Source organism: Myxocyprinus asiaticus, chromosome 9 (genome assembly GCF_019703515.2).
Source record: "Myxocyprinus asiaticus isolate MX2 ecotype Aquarium Trade chromosome 9, UBuf_Myxa_2, whole genome shotgun sequence".
Classification (NCBI taxonomy): Eukaryota; Metazoa; Chordata; class Actinopteri; order Cypriniformes; family Catostomidae; genus Myxocyprinus; species Myxocyprinus asiaticus.
The window spans coordinates 16,874,854-16,897,987 of record NC_059352.1 but is presented as its reverse complement, the minus strand read 5'-3'; the positions used below and the strand labels follow the sequence as shown (position 1 = coordinate 16,897,987).

The following is a 23,134-nucleotide window of genomic DNA, read 5'->3' as shown; positions in this document are numbered from 1 at the left end:
CTTTAAAGGGTTTTTGACCAAAAATGTAAAGTCTGCCGTCATGTAATCACCCTCATATCATTTCAAGCCCATATGACTTTCTTCTGTAGAACACAGAAGATGCCGGCAGGCTTTCCCCGCCTTTCGAGACCTGGGAGGGAGGGAAAGGGAGGGAAAAGAGGAGAGGGAAAGGGCAAGGCTGAGAGACAGTGAGAGAGAGAGAGAGAGAGAGAGAGTGAGAGAGAGAGAGAGAGAGAGAGAAAATTGCTTGCCAGTTCCCCGACACGCCGTCGCCTGGTCCTCGACCACTCCTCCACCCTCTGGCGGACGACAGCAGCTCCACCGCTCCAGGCAGCTGGCAGCGACTCCTCTGTCACCCGGCTGACGGCCGCGGCTGCTCCTTTGGGTGGACAGCAGTGACAAGGACTCCACGAAAGTGCATCCCTCCTCCGGGAACCGGCTGAACAGTCAAAGTAATATTTAACGAAACAAAAAGACACAAAACACAAACACACACACGGCAGCTGCATGTGGCTCTCTCTCTCCCGAACTGCCGCATCTGGCTCGGCCTTATCCCTATCCTTGGCTGATTAGCCCGACTGGGGGCCGGCCGTGCGGACTCACGTCCCGGCCCCGCCCTCCTCCTCATCATACCCTAACATTCTGCCATATGTCTCCTTTTGTGTTCCATGAAAGAGAGAACGTGATACTGGTTTGGAACAACATACTGTAATAAAGTAATAAATGTTAACAGAATGTTTAATTTTGTGTGAACTATCCCTTCAAGAAAAGTACATACATTTTCTGTGTAAAAACATAAGTGATCATAACATTTTTACAAGTGCATGAAAATAATCAAACAACATAACCTGAAGCTTGTCTGACTTACCAGGCCAGCATCACCAGAATTAACTGAAGATTTGATTGATTACACATGTTAATCATTTCCTGTAACTTGTTATTTTTAATCTCACAAAAGTTGAAGGTCTTTATGAAGTTTTGATAATATCTTCACTGCAGTTCTGAGCATTGCTATCTGGTTTGTCTTGGTTCTTTTTCCTTTGCCTCTCTGACTTTGTCTTTGCTTTTGTATTATGGATTGTGCTACAGTCGTACTACAAAGGCCAAGCTGAAGAGGGCAAAATTGTTGATAAGTCTTAATGAGAGCAGGTTCTTCTCTTATTGACCCTTATATCATGTGAAATACAGGAAGAATTCTTTTAAGGTGTCATTAGAGGTCAATGTACAATGAAATCCCAGTTATAGCACTTCAAAGATCATATTTAAGCATATATGATTTGCTTTTATTTAGAATAACTTAGGGTTTGTTGAATATAAACGATTAGAAACAAACACACATATACAATAAACTTAATGAAAAGCCAATAAATATCCAAAGTTTGCTGTCATTATTAAGTGTTACCTCTCTCCCTTTTTTTTAACCCTTTCTCATTCTGTCTCTCACCTCCAGTCTCTATTCCAGCCCCTAATCTCAGGTTCTTGTCCGATAGGAATGAAAGTAATATTCAGCTGTACACTAAAGTAGGGCTTGTTTGTCCTGCCCCTTCCGGTGCTCCATATCACATAACGTCCTGGTTACTTGCGTAACGGCCGTTCCCTGATGGAGGGAACGAGATGTTGTGTCGATGTAGTGACATTAGGGGTCACTCTTGGGAGCCTGAAACACCTCTGGTCTTTGATAAAAGGCCAATGAAAATTGACGAGTGGTATTTGCATACCACTCCCCGAACATACGGTATAAAAGGAGCTGGTATGCAACCATTCATTCAGGTTTTGTGCTGAGGAGCCGACACGTAACCTCCCCCAATGCTGTTATGAGTGTTGAATGGCCCATTGGGGACAAGTCGACTGCCCAAAAGATAGAGACAGGCTAGCCCAGTTGTGGCCACTTATCCTCTCTTTTTTTCCTCTCCCCAAAAAAAAGAGTTAACCGACTGGGGCCACCAGTCCCCCCAAGGGGAAGAAACCGCAGAGACCACACCCCACCCGGGGGGGGGGGGGGTATTTGAGTGGAAATACGTCACATGGTCTTGCCAAGTTTGTCGGAAGTATGTCATGTGGAGAAGTCCCAAATACACTATGGGGGAGGAGTTTCTACAAATGTGGTGACTGGGGCAGAGGGGCCTCTGCCCAAGGAAGACGCAGTTTACCAACAGGGAAACGAATTAGCGGAAGATATATGTTGCATGGGGTTACCTATGGGGGAACCAACACATGTGGAGCACCTACCCCAGTACAGGGCTTAGTTAGCACATGTACTGAGCCGGCACCGAGTTTCTCCGCAAACTCGTCTGCCACAGGGCTCGGAGGAAATCATCCAGGGAATACAGTTTGTGAACACTACTGAGAATCAACAGCGCAGGTCTTCAGCTCAGGGGAGGTGAAAGGCGCTATGCACAAGCGATACACCCGGCCAGCTGTCCCAGACTTACCTGCTTATGCCTGTCACTACACGGGACAAAACCAGTTCCACCCGGAGATTGTAGAACCTCGCAAAGGTGTTGGGTGTTGCCCAGCCCGCTGCTCTGCAAATGTCTGTTAGAGAGGCGCCACTGGTCAAGGCCCAGGAGGCTGCCACACTCCTGGTAAAATGGGCTCGTAGCCCTGCTGGGGGCAGCACGTCCTGGGCGTGATATGCCATTGTTATGGCATCAATAACCCAGTGGGCGATCCTCTACTTGGAAACAACGCTTCCTTTCCGCTGTCCACCAAAGCAGACAAAGAGCTCTAAAAGCTCTGCGTGCGATCCAAATAGATGCATAAAGCGCGCACCAGACACAGAAATGTCAGGGCTGGGTCTGCCTCCTCCTGAGGCAATGCTTGCAGGTTCACCACCTGATCCCTAAAAGGGGTCGTGGGAACCTTGGGCACATAGCCCGGTCAGGGTCTCAGGATCACGTGAGAGTAGCCCGGACCGAACTCCAGGCACGTTTCTCTGACAGAGAACACTTGCAGTTCTCCTACCCTCTTGATGGAAGTGAGCACAGTCAGGAGGGCAGTCTTTAAAGAGAGTGCCTTAAGCTCAGTTGACTGCAGAGGCTCAAAGGGGGCTTTCCATAGACCCTGAAGAACTACAGAGAGGTCCCATGAGGGAATGAGGCGTGGTCTGAAAGGATTCAACCTCCTGGTGCCTCTCAGGAACCTGATGATCAGGTCGTGCTTCCCCACCTGTCGTGGTGTGCTGCAATAGCGGCTACATACACCTTCAAGGTGGAGGGGGACAGCTGCCCTTCCAACCTCTCCTGCAGGAAAGAAAGCACCGATACAACTGCGCATCTCTGGGGGTCTTCGTGTCGGGAAGAACACCACTTAGCGAACAGACACCACTTCAAGGCATACAGGCGCTTCATAGAGGGGGCCCTAGCCTGAGTGATCGTGTCTACCACCGCGGGTGGTAGGCTACTTAAGTCTTCTGCGTCCCATCCAGGGGCCAGACATGGAGAATCCAGAGGTCTGGTCGTGGGTGCCAGATGGTGCCCCATCCCTAAGAAAGAAGGTCCTTCCTCAGGGGAATTCGTCGGGGGGGGGGCTGTCGCGAGGAGCATGAGATCCGAGAACCACATCTGGGTGGGCCAGTAGGGTGCTACCAGGATGACCTGCTCCTTGTCCTCCCTGACCTTGCACAGGGCATGTGCAATTAGGCTCACTGGGGGAAATGCATATTTGCGTAGTCCAGGGGGCCAGCTGTGTGCCAGCGCGTCTATACTGAGAGGTGCCTCGGTCAGGGCGTACCAGAGCGGACAATGGGAGGATTCTTGGGAAGCAAACAGGTCTACCTGTGCCTGCCCGAATCGACTCCAAATCAGCTGGACCACCTGAGGGTGGAGTCTCCACTCTCCCCTGAGGGTAACCTGCCATGACAGCGTGTCCGCTGCAGTGTTGAGGTCGCCCGGGATGTGAGTGGCTCACAGCGACTTGAGGTGCTGCTGACTCCAGAGGAGGAGATGGCGGGTGAGTTGTGACATACAACGGGAGCGTAAACCGCCTTGATGGTTGATATATGCTACCGTTGCCGTGTTGTCTGTCTGAACGAACACATGCTTGCCCTGGATCAACAGCCGAAACCTCCGCAGGGTGAGCAGAATTGCCAGCAACTCGAGGCAGTTGATGTGCCAACGTAGCCGCGGGCCCGTCCAGGAGCCGGTGGCTGCGTGCCCCTTGCATACAGCGCCCCAGCCCATTTTGGAGGCGTCTGTCGTAACCACGACGTGCCTGGAGACCTGTTCTAGAGGAACACCTGCCCGTAGAAATGTGAGGTCGGTCCAAGGGCTGAAGAGGCGGTGACAGACTGGCGTGATGGCCACGCGATGTGTCCCGCAGTGCCATGCCCACTTGGGACTCGAGTCTGGAGCCAGTGCTGAAGCGTTCCCATATGCATCAACCCGAGTGGAGTGGCCACCACTGAGGATGCCATATGACCCAGGAGCCTCTGAAACGGTTTCAGTGGGACCGCTGTCTTCTGTCCGAACGCCTTCAAACAGGTCAGCACCGACTGTGCGCGCACGTTCGTGAGGCGCACCGTCATCGAGACTGAGTCCAACTCCAAGCCGAGAAAAGAGATGCTCTGAATCGGGATGAGCTTGCTCTTTCCCCAGTTGACCCGAAGCCTTAGTCGGCTGAGATGCGAGAGCACCAGGTCCCTGTGTGCACACAACACATCCCGAGAGTGAGCTAGGATTAGCCAATCATCGAGATAGTTGAGGATGCGAATGCCCACTTCCCTTAACGGGGCAAGGGCTGCCTCTGCGACCTTCATGAAGACGCGAGGGGACAAGGACAGGCCGAAAGGGAGGAACTTGTACTGATACGCCCGACCCTCGAATGCAAACTGCAGGAAGGGTCTGTGTCGAGGTAGAATCGATCGGGCTTCCAGACCTTCAGGTCTACCGCCGCAAACCAATCTTGATGCCGGACGCTCATGAGAATGCATTTTTGCGTCAGCATCTTGAACGGGAGTCTGTGTAAAGCCCGGTTCAGTACTCACAGGTCCAAGATTGGCCACAACCCACCGCCTATCTTCGGTACAATGAAGTAGGGGCTGTAAAACCCCTTCTTCATCTCGGCCGGAGGGACAGGCTCTATCGCACCCTTCTGTAGGGGGGTAGCAATCTCCATGCGCAAGGTAGCGGTGTTCTCGCCCTTCACCGAGGTGAAGTGGATGCCGCTGAACCTGGGCGGACACCTGGCGAACTGAATCGCATAGCCGAGTCGGACGGTCTGGACCAGCCTTCGTGACAGGTTGGAAAGCGCAAGCCACGTGTCCAAGCTCTGGGCGAGGAGGACCAAGGGGACAATATCATCGGACGTACTGGCAGGTGGGGCCTTGCGGCGGGGTGGAGTATGAGGTGCCACGCCGTGTCGTGGCCGTGCTGAGATCAGGGACATCGAAGCACTTACCTGGCTCCTAGTGACCACCCCCGGAACAGCCTGGGATGGGGGAGGAAGAGGCCTGTCCTCGTAACCCATGGAGACCGTCACATCGGGGGCGGATTTGTGCCACAGCTGGGCACGCAGGGGCGGGGAGACCACCGCTGGAGCGCCAAACCTGCCAAAATGGAATGGTGGACGGTGGTCATGATGACGGCCGTGCACACTGGGTATGTGACCCAGGGAACAAGGAAACCGCTCTTTTGCTGAACTCTTGGGTACCGCAGCCACTTGGGCATGCAGCGAAATTAAATGAAAAGGCAACAAAAGATTCTCCTCCTGGCCCTCCACCGGGGGATGGAGTGGTCTGCTTACCAGCTCCAGAGGAGCAATTTTCGTCGTCCCTGTGTCGCCCGTCTCAGGGGCGCTTCGAAGCCTTTTGTGGGTTCTTGGCGGCCGGCCGTGAGACAGGTGGCATTTGCTTCCTGTGGTGGGCTCCATGCCAGGGCCGGGCCACAGGGGCAGGCTGCGGCGGAGCTGGTGCAGTCACCGCAGGGGGACGCCCTTGGCGACGAGCAGGCAGGGTGCGGGATCTTGAGCCGCGCCGGGGCAGGATGTGCGGATAGCCTCCGTCTGCTTCTTCACCGCCGAGAACTGCTGGGCAAAGTCCTCGATGGTGTCGCTGAACAGGCCAACCTGGGAAATGGGGGCACCAAGGAACCGTGCCTTGTCAGCCTCTCCCATCTCGACCAGGTTGAGCCAAAGGTGGTGCTCCTGGACCACCAAGTTGGACATCGCCCACCCGAGAGACCGCGCCGTGTCCTTCGTCGCCTGGAGAGCGAGGTCAGTCCCGAGTGCAGCTCCTGCATCAACATCTACCCTCGTGCAGTTCCTTTAGTGCCTTGGCTTGGTGGACTTGCAGGAGAGCCATGGCGTGCAGGGCGGAGGTGGCTTGTCCACCATAGGCTTTGGCCGTCAGGGACGACGTAAACCTACAGGCCTTGGATGGGAGCTTTGGGCGCCCGTGCCAGGTGGCGGCGCTCTGTGGGCATAGGTGCATCGCCAGCGCCTTATCCACCGGGGGGATCGCCGAATAGCCCCTGGCCGCCCCACCATCGAATGTAACATGTGTCAACCCTTATATCTTTTTTCAGTGACGAATGCAGTCATCGTAGAGTTTGCCTGCACTATGGAGATGTTGTACAACGGAGGGCTCTTACATTCACCTCTGTCTAATTGTGAGACAGCCATCCCAGGTACAGAGGAGCTATGCATTTCTTTACCTGTATGTGGATATGTAAGTGTTTGTATATATGCTTTCATTTAAAAAAAATCTTTTTAAAGCTGAAGTGTGTAATTTCTGTGCCACTTGCACCACCATACGGAATTGCAAATTTAAAAAAAACATTGATACGTTTATATGGACACTTTCTTTTTTAATTCGGAATGAAACCATTCTGATTGATGATTCGAATGTACTGTTTATATAAATGCAAAATAAAGTGATTGTTTTGATGAGCGCATTTATTTGTCGCAAGCATCAAATTGGAATGGATTTTTTGACATGCTTAATACACTGAATGATTATACAGCATTCCCGCACTGCTGTAATTAGGTGATGACAACTTACCAGAAATGTTTACCTCTGTATAGCCAGAATCATTCCCCTCAAGCAAATAGCCAACATCCACGCAATGATCTCCCGTGTTTGTCAGTGGTCCTCCGATTGTCTCATCCATAATTTTGTAGAACTGAAAATTGGCTGGGGATTCCTAACTTTTGTTGTTCTTAGATTCCGCATTGTAGTATCCACTCTTCAGCCCTTACCAGCATTTTTTTATTTGGTCTATTGACCTGTTTATTCTTGCTTCTTTCAGTTTTCCGAACAGTTGCTTGAACAAATTGGTATTGTGCGATTTGCGACCATCTAGTTTTTCGACTATTTAAAATATTTTAAAAGCAAGAACATTGGCTGTGTCTCATTTGGAAAGCCGCATCCTCTGGAGGTTGCATTTGTCAGCCACATACGTCATCAAGGCTGTCTTTTTCTTATTTTTTATCTATTGTCAATGCCTTTTATGTATATGCACTTACATTTATACAATTGTTAACCTTTTTTGCATTCCCAATAAAAAAAAAAATAATAATAAAAAAACGAAACGAGACAGCCTCGATGACGTATGCGGCCGACAAATTTGAACTCCGGAGGATGCATCCTTCCAAACGAGACACAGCCATAGTATCGCAGATGGAACAGTTTTGTTTCCCGCACGCCATTCTTCTACTTTAATATGTATGCCTATTAAATTGCATTTCTGCCACCTATTGGGATGGAGTGTGAAGCATTGATGTTAAAGGAAAGAAAAAATTAAACACTAATACTAAATTCTATTAAACAGATCTGTTGCCTTTAAATAATCTAATAAAGCCTATGACACTTTTGAGGCATTACTCAATAAATTCTGTAACGACAAGTCACTTATATTTAAGAATTTTACCTCTTCTATGAGCTGGTATCTTTCTTTGCTCAACAGTCTCAGGTAGTCCACTTTTGTTGTTTTTTTCTCCCCTTTTCTCCCCAATTTGGAATTCCCAATGCTCTCTAAGTCCTCGTGGTGGCGTAGTGACTCACCTCAATCTGGGTGGCGGAGGACGAATCTCAGTTGCATCCGCGTCTGAGACAGTCAATCCGCACATTTAATCATGTGGCTTGTTGAGCGCGTTACCGCGGAGAATAGCCCACGCTATTCTCACGCACAACTCACCACGCATCCCACCGAGAGCTAGAACCACATTATAGCGACCATGTTTACCAATAACATAAAGTGACTGATTCAAAGCAGTGTGCCAAATATGAAGACGTGATATAACTGTATCACCCCTTCTATTGCCATAAACCGTTCTCTTATGACCTACTTCCCTTTTAATACTGTATAGATGTCTTTCCTTTCACTCCCTGGCCCATATATCTTGCCACATCCCCTTAACAGCCTCTTTAATTAACCCATAAAAAGAAAATGACTATTTCTTACTGATGTTATGCACGCTATGTTTCTTCAACTCTTCATGACATATTTCCGTGTCTGTAATGAACATGCGCAAAAAGTCCCAAGTCCCAATACAATCAAGTGTTCACATGGCTAATATTTTCCTGTTGAATAGGTTATTAAAAGGTTTACACTACCCCTTTCAATCTGAATTAAATTTCAATCGGATTTAGCAGGTTTATTCAATTGACGTGGTTGCATGAGACTTTTTTATTCAGATTGGGCAATTAGTCCAATTATGAGCAGATAACTAGAGTGCATGTAAACGCAGCTAATTGTTAACAGACAGCTTTCAAGAATTCTTCCCCCATCGGCCAGCGATTGAACAAACAGTTAGTCCTGCCCCACACCACTGGTTGTGTCAATGAGCACGTTTACATGCACGTTCTCACACTGATTATGTTTAGTAAGCCGACAACGTGTGTGGTCATGTAAACGCATTAAATGGCTTTTCTATTTTGGTGTAAAATCATAAACAGCATAAGAATAAACCCATCGACACGAGTAAATTTTTGCCTATTACGCCGATTTCGCATTGCATGTAAACACTTTAACCACAGTTCTTACCTGCTAATCCAGTGTGCGCAAGTGTTATGCACATGCCTCTTCACGGTTTGACATCAAAAGCAGAGAAAAACTGGATTATATAAAATCTCATGTAAATGCACTTTTCTTGCTTTGTCAGATTTTTTAAATAAGCTGAGTTTTGGGAGTAATCACATATCGGTGTGCATGTAAATGGGCTCAATAATGTTGCTGTGTCGGACGATAAGACCACTCAAACAAACAGACCAATGGATTTATGGCACCACAGAGACACAGTGTTTAAAGTTTTCGGGAAAATCACCCTACGAATGGCTTACTTAAAGTATTTTAACTTCAAAAAAGTTACACACTTTAGCTATTAATCAAAATTGTTTTTTTTTAAAGGTTGACTCGGCAGACTTAATGGAGCTCTGGATCTTTTTTCTAAAATTCCTTAAGAGAAATAAAAAGAAAAACAATCTTGACAATTGTTGCAATAGTATAGAGCTAAAAAAATTAATAAAAAAAAAATCTAAATTATTAATTATTTAAAAATGGATGTGCATTACATAGCTCAGATAATTTAGCCTTGGATGAAATACGTGAGAAATATAGGTTCATATTGAAATCTCTGACTTTTGATGGTAGACTTTGGTATCTTAGAAAGTCTTTATAAAAAGAAAGTCTTAGCAAAATTCTCCATTTGCTCTTCATTGTATCTCAATGCTGTCTAGGAGAAACAATTTAGTGAGAGGTCTCATTGTAATTTTGCTTTCCCATGGGTTTATATACATTTCAGCAGTGTACATATGTTTTCTAAACTATAGTGTGCACTGTTTCCTTGTGGTCCTTTAGAAGAGCTTCCAGATCAGCTCTGGACAAATGATCATGGAGCGAGCTGTCTAGGAAATCTGGATATTAAGCTCAGAGACAAATGGGTACGTGTTTGTCAGAAGCAAGTCAATACCGTAAACTCTTCAGCTACCGCTGCTGCTACGGCTGAAGTATTGTGCAGGGATTTGGGATGTGGGCATGCGCTGGGCTGGAAGAGGGTTCTGGATGACAGACTTCGATACACACTCACAACTGGGGGGGTCAATTGCAGTGGGAGAGAAAGAAAGACCAGAGACTGCCAAATGGATGGCACTGAATTCTGCAAACAGATAAACACTCTCTCCATACTTTGTTCAGGTGAGATAGAAAAAGACAGAGAGAAAATAAGAATAATTGTGCAGTATTATTGCACAATTCACTTTAATGTTACATCCAGAAAATGCTTTAAAGATGCCATGAAAAATGCTTTAAAGATGCCATGCTTGATCAGTGCAGTTTTCTTTCCTGTGTTGACATATTACCTATTGGGCCGGACATATTGAAGAGCTTGTACCATTTTTTTTTTAAATTAACAAATAGGGTTTAGACTAGTTACATCACAGCCTTGAACCACGATTTCATACTTGCTAGTTGATTGGAGGTTGTATTAGGGAGAATTACTTTCTCCATCTAGAGAGCATTTCTCTGGACAAAAATCTGTGTAGTGCAAGATGAGTCATCAATAATTTTGGTCAATAGTTTGGTCCAGAGATGAGAAATTTTAAATGTGTATATTAGCTTAAGTTGAATTTGTTCAACTTTTAGGAGTACCCTAATACAGGTGCATCTCAATAAATTAGAATGTTGTGGAAAAGTTCATTTATTTCAGTAATTCAACTCAAATTGTGAAACTCGTGTATTAAATAAATTAAATGCACAGACTGAAGTAGTTTAAGTCTTTGGTTCTTTTAATTGTGATGACTTTGGCTCACATTAAACAAAAACCCACCAATTCACTATCTCAAAAAATTAGAATACATCATAAGACCAATAAAAAAAACATTTTTAGTGAAATGTTGGCCTTCTGGAAAGTATGTTCATTTACTGTATATGTACTCAATACTTGGTAGGGGCTCCTTTTGCTTTAATTACTGCCTCAATTCAGCGTGGCATGGAGGTGATCAGTTTGTGGCACTGCTGAGGTGGTATGGAAGCCCAGGTTTCTTTGACAGTGGCCTTCAGCTCATCTGCATTTTTTTGGTCTCTTGTTTCTCATTTTCCTCTTGACAATACCCCATAGATTCTCTATGGGGTTCAGGTCTGGTGAGTTTGCTGGCCAGTCAAGCACACCAACACCATGGTCATTTAACCAACTTTTGGTGCTTTTGGCAGTGTGGGCAGGTGCCAAATCCTGCTGGAAAATGTAATCAGCATCTTTAAAAAGCTGGTCAGCAGAAGGAAGCATGAAGTGCTCCAAAATTTCTTGGTAAACGGGTGCAGTGACTTTGGTTTTCAAAAAACACAATGGACCAACACCAGCAGATGACATTGCACCCCAAATCATCACAGACTGTGGAAACTTAACACTGGACCTCAAGCAACTTGGGCTATGAGCTTCTCCACCCTTCCTCCAGACTCTAGGACCTTGGTTTCCAAATGAAATACAAAACTTGCTCTCATCTGAAAAGAGGACTTTGGACCACTGGGCAACAGTCCAGTTCTTCTTCTCCTTAGCCAAGGTAAGACGCCTCTGACGTTGTCTGTGGTTCAGGAGTGGCTTAACAAGAGGAATACGACAACTGTAGCCAAATTCCTTGACACGTCTGTGTGTGGTGGCTCTTGATGCCTTGACCCAAGCCTCAGTCCATTCCTTGTGAAGTTCACCCAAATTCTTGAATCGATTTTGCTTGACAATCCTCATAAGGCTGCGGTTCTCTCGGTTGGTTGTGCATCTTTTTCTTCCACACTTTTTCCTTCCACTCAACTTTCTGTTAACATGCTTGGATACAGCACTCTGTGAACAGCCAGCTTCTTTGGCAATGAATGTTTGTGGCATTGAATTTATTTAATACACGAGTTTCACAATTTGAGTTGAATTACTGAAATAAATGAACTTTTCCATGACATTCTAATTTATTGAGATGCACCTGTATATGGATGTCTTTAAAGCTAATGGACTAAAAGCCACAAAACTTTCTATTTTTATTTCAAGTGGAATTATATTTCTCTCATTCCCTAATGCTTCATACCTTTCTAATATATGTCTTCCTCTTACTCCCCCCTTGCCAGATGTATTGCCACCTCCTAAATTGTCAGTGGTGGCTTACGGTCCTGTCTCCAAATTGTATGTCACTGACAAACATTCTGTGGAAATCTCCTGTTACTTCAACTCAGCTTTTTTTAAATCTCAAGTCACTGTAACTCACCCCAGTCACACACTTGCACTCTAATAATAATAAATAATAAACAGGGTCGGGGAGTAACGAAATACATGTAACGGGAATACGTATTTAAAATACAAAATATAAGTAACTGTATTCCACTACAGTTACAATTTAAATCATTGGTATTTAGAATACAGTTACATTCAAAAAGTATTTTGATTACTGAAGAGATTACTTTGCATTTTATTGTCATTTGTGTCATTTAATATTTAGTGCTTTCAGATGGAAAACATATATATATATATATATATATATATATATATATATATATATATATATATATATATATATAAATGATACGATCCAAAGTGCATTTGAACAGCGGTGAAACACTTTCTTATGATGTGTTACAGTCATACGAGCAGACAGAGAAGTAAGTTTGAAGTAAGTTTAGAGCAGAAGAAATAGAAATAAACCTTGTGTTAATTGTCATCTTTACGCTAAGCTAAAATGCTATTTCTAGCCATTTTACATGCACGTTACCAGGCACGATCATATTTTTTTATCAAGAAAATTCACGTTGGATCATAATTTCTTTTTCTTTTTTTTCTAGTAAGACCTTTTGATATTAGGGCAAAAATCATATTTTTGATAATAATTTTTGTATTGTTTTCCTGTAAAAATGTCTAGAAATCCTTAAAACAAGATCAATTAGATTTATGTTGTTTTAGAAACAACACTGCATAAGATATTTAGGTTTTTCAGAGAATGTATTTTTAACACGTGTATTTTTTATAGTCAAAACAAGTGAAAAAATCTACCAGTGCTGAAGAAGTAATCCAAAGTATTTAGAATACCTTACTGACCTTGAGTAATCTAAAGGAATACGTTACAATTTACATTTTACAGCATGTATTCTGTAATCTGTAGTGGAATACATTTCAAAAGTAACCCTCCCAACCCTGATAATAAATATATAGTTTTTATAATTACATTGTAAATGATGATAATGCACAACGTAGTTGTCCTTTCAACTGTATTTTCTATCTGTTTAGGGGAGGCTTCCCTTGAGATGCAATGGCATTGTTGAGAGAGACACTTACATGATTTCGGGAAGGACAGTATATATAGCGCAGTACGCCCCAGTGCCTGAAGGAGAGTATGAATGTGCATTCAAGCTTGATACATTAACTGAAAGCACCTCTACGCCCAGCAATTCGGTCTTCATTTACAGTAAGTATTTATAAATTACCAACTTTTCCATGCATTACAATTGACATAAAATACTTTCAGGAGATTTTTCAATTAGATTACAACTCCATCTCTAATAGAATATTATAGCATTTTCGAGCCATGGATTCTCTCTGGAATTTCCTTTAGATTTTTTTAATAAGATCTAGCCTAAGAACATGGTGAATTAGCCTTCTGAGTTGCCCTACAAATTAACATGATGACCGTGTTTAAAGGAATGGCCCAGGTCAATACAAGTTAAGCTCAGTCGACGATTTGTGGCATAATGTTGATTCAATACGGGACAGAGAAAGCAGCATCAACTACTTACTTCATCAAATGTAGGCCAGAGGAATTTAGCTTATGGTTTAAATCTTTGAATTAGCATGGCATGGAAATAACCTTCCTCATGAAATACTCTGAAAAATGGTGAATTAAAGGTAAAAAGATTTTCACAAGAGAATTCAAGAGGTTCAAGAGAATATTTGCACATCAGAATTTGGCTTCATAAGGAAAAAATTTTTCAAAGCAAGACGAAGTTTATGATTTCAATGCAGCTAAGCTGCATTTAGAATTATTTTGTTTTACAAATGTACCTGTTGTTAAAAGGGAATGGATATATACTGGGTAAATAATTTGTAATGCTTGTAATAAGGGAGCTCTGCCTTGCAATATGCTCAACATACAGGATGTACTGAATAATGGGTGAAATTATACAGTCGAGCATCATTATCATTCAGTTTAACTATTAACTATCAAATATATACTTTAATATTTCATTGAATTTATTTTTTAATTGTTTTACTCCTTTCAAATGTATTTTCTATCTTTTTCTTTGTATATTATTGCTGGTCCCATTGTCTAATTTTGAGCTACTGTATATACTGCTTTAGTTGATGAAAACATTTCAAAGCAATGAAGGCAAAGCAAGACAAAACTTGTGGTCTCAGATTTATTGTATTCAGAATTTAGTTTGGTGTAAAGCCAATCAATACAAAATAAATCTTGTTGAACATGGTTTCTGTTTTGTTTTTCAAGTGAGCCATTTATAAGAGAGGGACTGTAAAATATTCTCTGGATTAGTAAATGGAGCTCTCAGCTTCCAACTCGAAGTACCCAAAGGTGGTATAGTCCTCAGAAATGCCACTTTGTGTGTTTTTATGCTGTTCCAGCTTGGTATGTGAGATAACTGGACATTGGTAGCCCACAACTTCTCATTGTCATCAGTGAAAGGCTGACAGTCATATACTTTTTTAAGCAAATATGTGCTAAAATAATAAGCTGACATTAACAGCCATTACATAATGACAAGTGTCATATTAGTCATCTAATTAACAGTTTAAATATACCAAGGAGTTTGTAACAGCACAAAACATTCAATCAGGACATTTATAGCAAATCTCGAACCCAGTAAAACCATGGTACTTCTTGTTGTCATGATAATGAGACTTGTAAGGGTCTAATTTGCTTCAGTGGTCTCTATGTGTATATATTTCTATCAAGTCTCTATTTTCCCAAACTTATCAGTGCAGAAATAAAAACAATTAATTGGATGGGAGAAATATTTTCCCATTACATTCTTCTTAGTGTTATTTTTAGCTGAGTTGTGTGGATAATTCAAAATGGCAGTGACACCACCAGACAAGAGATGTTATCGGTAACTACCATCAATGCACAGAACAACCTAAAACTTTGTGTTTAAGAAATTATGTCCTCATCTCCTCTTCGGCAGTGGATAGCGGTTTGGCTAGAATATAGCAACATAGTTGGTTTGAGTTGCAAGATGTTTCAGAGTGATCTAGTTGCAGGAAAGTAAAGAAGGTACATGGATAGGGTTGGGGCAGATGGTGGGGGGCTGCTTCTCCTTAATAGCGTTTACTGCTAATGGAGGAGACACTGGACTTGGTGATGGAGCCACCACTGAATCCACCTCCCATGCCACCACTGAATCCACCTCCCATGCCACCACTGAATCCACCTCCCATACCACCACTGTATCCACCTCCCATACCACCATAGCCGAATCCAGAGCTGCTACCTGAGTAACCTGCAAGACAAAGAAAAAAGGTTCAAATATACTGTACATCCAACATGAAATGGAGAAAGAGATGAGAAGCAAGGGAGAATAATACAGAGAGAGAGAGAGAGAGAGAGGACTTACTTCCTCCACCTCCAGAGGTCTGCTGCACATGAATGGTGGCTGAAGCTCCACCACTGGTCAGTCTGAGTAAAGAAGAAGCAGATCTGCTTAATAATATGTTCCAACAACCAGATGCTCATACAATACATTTGAGGGTGTAAATGTCAAGGAACTGTCTTTCATCTCTTCTTACCTGTTCTCCTCTCCCTCCAACAGCTTCCTGTAGGTGGCGATTTCAATGTCCAAAGCCAGTTTGACATTCATGAGCTCCTGGTACTCACGCACCTGGCGGGCCATGTCTTGCTTGGCTCTCTGAAGGGCGTCTTCGAGGTCCTTGATGCGGAGCTTGGCATCCTTCACTGCAATCTCTCCACGCTCCTCAGCCTCAGCGATCTGAGCCTCAAGGTTGGCACGCTAGTAACACAAAAACGGAACAAAGTCAGCCTTTTGTAAAAGAAACTTGAAATGTGAAAAACTAATGTATCAACAATGATTCATCATTACCTGTCCTTTGACGGCATCAATCTCATTCTGAAGGCGGGCGATCATGCGGTTGAGCTCAGCAATCTCGGCCTTGGTTGAGCGGAGGTCCTCACCATACTGACCAGCAGAGGACTGCATCTCTTCGAACTGTAACATATATAGAGATAATTAAGCACTTGTGTAGCCACGGATGAGATGGGCTTCAGTGTCTGGTGAGTTTAATTAATATCAAATGTTAACGGGTTATCAGTATTTGTGTGCTCGACCCACCTTCTGTTTGTACCAGCTCTCAGCCTCGGCACGGCTGCGGTTGGCAATGTCCTCATACTGAGCACGAACTTCAGCCACAATGGAGTCCATGTCGAGATTTCTGCTATTATCCATCTCCACAATAACGGATGTGTCCTTGATCTGTGACTGGAGTTCACGCAGCTCCTGCCAACATAGACCAAGCAATCTGTAAATTACCAATCCTTACAAAATAGTAGTTCTCATTGGTTGGCCAAACACAACAGAATTGGACTTACAGCCTCGTAGACTGCCCTGAGGAAGTTGATCTCATCCTGAAGAGCATCAACCTTGGCCTCCAGCTCAACCTTGTTCATGTAGGCAGCATCAACATCCTAAAAGAGAATATAAGAGGGAGTAGGAAGAGGAAATTATAGCCCATTGCTATTTAAAAAAACAATGCCTCAATACTGTTAAAAAGAAATGTTATCATGGTCATTACCTTCTTAAGCAGGACAAACTCATTCTCGACAGAAGCACGCTTGTTGATCTCATCCTCGTACCTGTTGCACAGACAGAAATATGTGAATAAATCCCTTGTGTTTTTGTGTGTTTTAACCATCAAATTAGTTCAGCCCAATTGGTTTTAACATAGTTTGCATAACAACTTCACTCACTTGTTCTTAAAGTCCTCAACAAGGCCCTGCATGTTCTTCAACTCTCCTTCCAGCTTCATCTTCTCGTTACCCAGGCCATCGAGCTGTCTGCGCAGGTTAGCAATGTAGGCCTCAAACATGGCGTCGATGTTGGAGCGGGTGGTGGTCTGTTCCTGGAGGAGACTCCATTTGGTCTCCAGCATCTTGTTCTGCTGCTCCAGGAAGCGCACCTGGGGAAATAGAAAATTAATCAGTTTTGTTGGTCTGATTAATTAATTTTTTTTAGTTTTTGACCCTAACTAATAATTAAAGTGAAGAAACATTGCATTTAAAAAAAATTAATAAAAAAATAAATAAAATAAAAATGAAGGACTGACTGAATGTATAAGTGGATTGATGGATTTGTCTGGCTTGTATGACTCATTTGTAGTTATGGCTCTTTAAGTCTCTTTGTGCAAGCTCTCTGCTAGCATTGTTTAAGTGAATACAAATGCCCATGAGTCATTTTTGCAAGCATTTTTCTGCAGGGTGGAGTGAGAGAGGAAGGGGGAGGGGAAGGTGAAAATGGACTCACTGGGTGTGGCAGGGCCACACACAAACTATGAACTCCTTTAATAAAAAATAAATAAATAAATAAATAAATAAATAAATAAAATAAAATAAAATAAAAATAAAAATAAAAAAAAAGCCTAGTAATGGCTTCCCCCCAACCTGCATTGCTCCACCAATAAAACTCAGCAGTAACATCACAGAAACAAGACATACCTGCCACACCCTAATGCAGATTGTGTGTGGTCGTTGGAGATCAACCAGACCTTACAGCACATGTCTAGCTACTAATCTACTAAAGTAGTTTTTGTTTCTTTCTATTTTTTTCTAGATGTCTGAAGAATGAATGTACTTGGGAAGTATTAGTGCTTTTCCCTCAAGTGCTTCCTTGATTTACTGTATGTATGTTACATTAACAATGATTAAATGAAAAGTCTTAAATCTTTTTTAAAAAAAGGTTCAAAGGGTTTTAGAAGCATAGTCTTTAACCTTTAACCTGCTGACAGTGAAAAGCAAAGTTATAAAGCGGAGTAAATGATAGCCTTCTGAGGAAGGCTGTTTGCCGAAATGCATCAGTGTGCAGTCACTGTTTTTTACAATTTTAATGACCTGATGTGACAAGCCAATTGACAATAAAAGCTTTTTAAATTTTCTACCAGAAGAAGTGCCTTAGACTATTTTCCCTGAATTCTTATAAAACGGAGTATTCCTTTTGGAGTGTCTAACGTCTACAGTAGAGATGAGTCATCCTGGTCACACACTATTTACTGCACAGGCACTAAAAAATAAAGGCCTTTAGGGTGTATCCTCTGTCCACATTTGCTCAGAAAGTTGTGAAGTATTTATCTGTTGCCAAATATGGGCGTAACAGAGTTAACTTAAGCTCTGATGAAAAAAGAAAAATCCACACTTATGCAAAAAGTATACTTTTCTAACTATTCTAAAAGATTCAGATACAAAAATGAACACAGCACAGTGTCTAGTGGAAACAGGGATAGGCTAATATGAAAGAACACAATGACAATATTAATTTCAATATTCATTCATTTTTTTTTTTTTTTGGTGTAATAAAGTCTAGACTTTGGACTTCACAACATTGCTTTCTTCTAGTGCTCTCTAGATGTGTGTACGTGTGTATAACTATGACTCACACGGTTGCTAGGTTTTTCCCTAAACTCCACCCATATTTGTATAACCTCAGTCAGGAGGTTTTTTGAGGGCTTTTTTTTTTTTTTTTTTTTTTTTACCAGCCAAAGCAATACTATTTCAAAGATCTAGTACAAATGGTACTATGACATCTGCAGAAAGATTGAAGCTGATATGCTTGACCTCTTCATCCCAAGTTAGTAAAGATAGTACCAAAGTGGTAATGCCTCTGATGTAAGCGGATGAATTTAAACTTTTCACTAAATAGCTGATCTCACCTTTTCTTTACTAAGGAAATGCTGAGCTTGCAAATATTCCAAAGAAATATTCCACCAGGTTAGACATATTTAACTGTCACTCTTTGATTTTATAGCTGCAAGCACTATTGTAGTGTGAAATAACAACTTCAGGCATTAAGAGTGTGGAGTCACTGGTTCAAAGGTCATACTTTGTGTAATAAAAGTAAAATTCTGCATTTGCGTTTAAGTATTTAAATGCACTAAACCCACCAAGATTAGACCAGCATCTGCCGAGCAGTACCACTTTATAAATTTGCATGAAATGTTGATTACAGAGTCATTTTAAGAAAAACTGGATGCACCAATACTCACTTTATCAATGAAGGAGGCAAAACGGTTATTGAGGGTCTTGATCTGCTCCTTCTCCTGAGTGCGGACAGCCTGAATTGTGGGGTCAATTTCCAAGTTGAGGGGGGCCAACAGGCTCTGGTTGACAGTGACAGCAGTGATGGGCGCTGGGACGAAGCCCATGCCTCCACCATATCCTCCAGCAAGGCCTCCACCCATGCTGCTGCTGCTGAAGCTGTAGCTGCCGCCTGCACTCCCAAACCCAGAACCAAAACCTGGACCAGCACCCACACCAGATCGTCTGATACTGGTCACACTGCTGACCCTGCTGGAGCCAGCAGGAACAGCGTAGGCTGACTGACTGGAGTAGCTCTTCCTGATGGAGCCACCGCTGCTGCCACCACCACCGATGCTGTAGCTGATAGACTTTGTGCTTGTCATGGTGTCTGTGTGAGGGTCTGGTCTTGGAGTTGCTGTGAAGGAGGTAAGAGAGTGCTCTCTGAGAAAGGAGTGGAGTGGAGTATTTTTGCTCACAAAGGAGAGTCAAAGTCCCTCTGCGTGTCTCTCTGCTGCTGGCTGACTATTTTTATGTGCACACAAAAGGGGGGCGGAGCTGCCTTCTCACACACACACTCACACACAATTACACTCTCACACACCCTACCTGTTAGACAGGTCACACCCAGCCTCAGGCTTTGCCTCAGGAGGAGTGAGAAAATGAGAGAAGGAGAGGCAAAGACTTGAGGATAGACATTCCAGTTGAAATTTTCTGTCGAAAAAGAGACAGTGTAGCTCTCACAGTCTGCCAGAGGGAGTGTTTCTGCCTCTGTATCTGGTTGGCTGGGCAGGCATAGAGCATGAGTTAACCTCTGCTCTTTTTAGCAGGGTGGGGCACACAGCAGCTACTTTCATATCTATGAATGGCTTTTTTCCATCTACTTGCCAGTGTCTAGAGCTGTAGAGTTACACTGTTGAGATTTACAGGGAAAAGAACAGTGGACAGAGTTTCCGTTCATATTGATTCTCATTCAGTAGCATATTCCGTAAAGGAAAAAGTGAACACAGCTCTGCACAATGGCCTGATTCATGTATTTTATGGCTTTAAACTACACTGTATGTGTGTGAATGTGTGCATGTGCACACATATTTGTGTGTGTTTGAGGTGGAGCAGAATGGTGTGATAGGGCACAGCATGTAATTCCTGTACTAGCTGTGTTAAAACAACAGCGAATAGTTTGTCAAACACACCTACCAGAAAAACTTTACTCCACTGTAACAGTTAAAGGAATAGTCAAGCCAAACTAAAAATTCAGCTATCATTTACCACCTCGTGTTGTTCCAAACTCATTTGACGTTCTTTCTTTGTAAAACACAAGAGAAGTTTGTATAATTTTCCATATAATGAAAATGAATGGGAGACTGAGGCTGCCAGTCTTTAACATTTAGCCTAAAATCTCCTTTTGTGTTCCACAGAAGAAAGAAAGTCATATGAATTATGAAATAACATGATGGAGGTGAGTAAATGATGATACAATTTTCATTTTTGAGTGAATTATCCCTTTATACTTAGACTTTATACTTTATACTTAACCAACCAATGTCAGTCACTCCACACCAATTCTCACATTCTCACACACGATACACCCTGCATAGCAAGACCATTTCACAGCCAAATCTTTTGGGTGTCACAGCCGCCATTGATAAACATTAAATAGCATTACTCCATCCTCTGCAACTACAAATCATGTCACTATGACAGTATTCTGCAGGTGTGAAAAGTGTGAGATCATGGTATGTGAATCACTGCTTTGTAAGAGTGTTTGCTGTGCGTAATAAGCTCTAGGTAATTTGAATTCAAAGACACAAGGGATGGACGGGAAGGAAAATGCATGTCCGGGCTGGATCTCCGGGACATTGTGGGGAAGACTGACTGTAATGGCAAACTACTAAACCAGATGTGTGTAATAGGGGTTTGGCCAGAGTGCGTAGACTGCATTTAAGTATCTGTAGGAGGGTGTATGGACTCATCCATGACATTTTGGGTATTATTCATGAGCATGTATTTGCATGGATAAGTGTGCATGTGTTTATGTGTGTATATCTAAAGTTTAGGTGTGTTATGCATATTTCCAGCACATACGTTATCTGCTCTTGGTAACGTAACAGGGTTTGGCACCTTGGCATTAATGCAATGCAGTAACCACACATATTTGCATTGCAATAATTCACTGTTGAAAAGAATAACACATTCTTATGTATTGAAGAGACAGTGATTTTTGTGCTACTAATTAATCATTTAGAAATCCACATATACTGTACATACACACACACTCAATGGGGTTCACTTTTCACTTGTAAAAATGCATCTATTTTGCATTTTGCTAATATGATTATTACCAAAAATATGATTTTTGCTAATTATATTATCAACATAACAGTTTAAGCAAAAAGTTGACTCCACAAGTTTATGCAAAACCTGATGATCCATGTTATCCCAGCATGATTTGAAAATGTTCTAAAGAGCATCTTTTGTGCTTCAGTGGAAGTAAGGAGATCTGACCATGTAAACAAATAACTTAATATGATCACTGTCAAAAGTGCAGAATCTTAAATATTCCTTGTTTTAAAATGTCCAAATTCTGAAGCACTCTTTTTATTAATTAGATGTTGAATACCAGATTTGATATGGATGTCTGAACCCAACTGTATATAACAGATAAATAGATATACAAGATAAGCAACTATCTATGCACTGAAGGGACAAGTTTGATGATGAGAGATAAAGATCTGATGCAGGTAGCACATTCCTTGGGCAAGGACTGGCTAAGTTACAAGAATGGACACTCCCTCTTTCCATCATCTGAATTAAAATTGCACTATACCTTTGAACAAACCATTTAAATGATGCTTTAAAATATTAAAAAATGTCTTGATTAACATATGCATGCATAAGACAAAAGCAACACTTTATACTTTTCAATGTAATTTTATTTTAATGAGAGCAGTTTAGATTGAGAGCAGTTTAGATGTGCCATGTTACATCAATCACGAAAAGAGCACAAGGCACAAGGCCAGGTCACCTGTCAGTCACGAGTAGGTGGAATCATTTTCAGATGTGCACCATTTTTGCAGGTCACAAAGCAACACTACCATCACATTTCTCAGAACAGAACATCTTCAGATACCTACTTTAATGGCATATCCAATAGTCTAGATCTGATGAAATGAGATTATTCCAAGCCAGATTCTGGTTTTTAATCCGATCAAGTTGTCCTTTTGGTTTCACCAAAGGGGATTAAAAAAAAAAAAAAGAAAAAAGAAAAGAAACACCTGTCTGCATTTTGAATGAGTGCAAAACACATGTCAATGGAACAACAAAAACAAAACTGAACAAGGAGCGGATTTATTTGAATATTTAATAATTCATGGGTGGAGGAGAGGTTGTTACCTTTTCACTGTCTGTTCATGCACAATACAGTCAATATTTCCATTTCAAACCACTTTGTGTGCTTGAAAATTCATTATTATAGGTTATCAGATAACCCAATTTCTGGATCACAGCAATGTCAAACATTTATTATTTTAACACTTTAAAACACTCAGATCATTTAAATCTTTGGAACTGATCACTAAAAATCTCAGGGATATGACACTATAATCTTCTAGAGTTAAATGTCGCACACCATGAGTTATGTGTCTTCTTTACACTTGCCTGGGGATCTTACTATTGTATGTGTGTTTTTTGCATAACAGTAAGAGTGCCTTGAAGATATATTAGACCATATAGTGAGCAGGTTATTTATTTATTTTTTACCATGTTTTATTTAGTAAACTGAGACTGTAAAAACCTGCATGGAGGAAGAGGCTCGCTGGTTTTATCTCTACTTCTTTTTTCAAAGAACATCCAAATTTTTAATGACAGTTTAAGCAAGTCTTTTGAAAAGTAAATTATGTGTGCACTGAGGTTTACTGAAATAAA

At 42.4% G+C, this 23,134-nt stretch overlaps 1 protein-coding gene across 1 annotated transcript; it reads right to left on the bottom strand.

Moving 5' to 3' along the window:
• Positions 1-14,304: 14,304 nt before the first annotated feature.
• Positions 14,305-19,727, bottom strand: LOC127446158 (keratin, type II cytoskeletal 8-like). The gene is made up of 9 exons (XM_051706855.1): positions 19,180-19,727; positions 16,895-17,103; positions 16,720-16,780; positions 16,517-16,612; positions 16,260-16,424; positions 16,011-16,136; positions 15,700-15,920; positions 15,528-15,589; positions 14,305-15,413 (listed from the first exon to the last, which is right to left on the bottom strand). The coding sequence occupies exons 1-9, from the start codon at positions 19,594-19,596 to the stop codon at positions 15,232-15,234; spliced, it is 1,539 nt and encodes a 512-aa protein (XP_051562815.1). The 5' UTR covers positions 19,597-19,727; the 3' UTR covers positions 14,305-15,231.
• Positions 19,728-23,134: the final 3,407 nt, after the last annotated feature.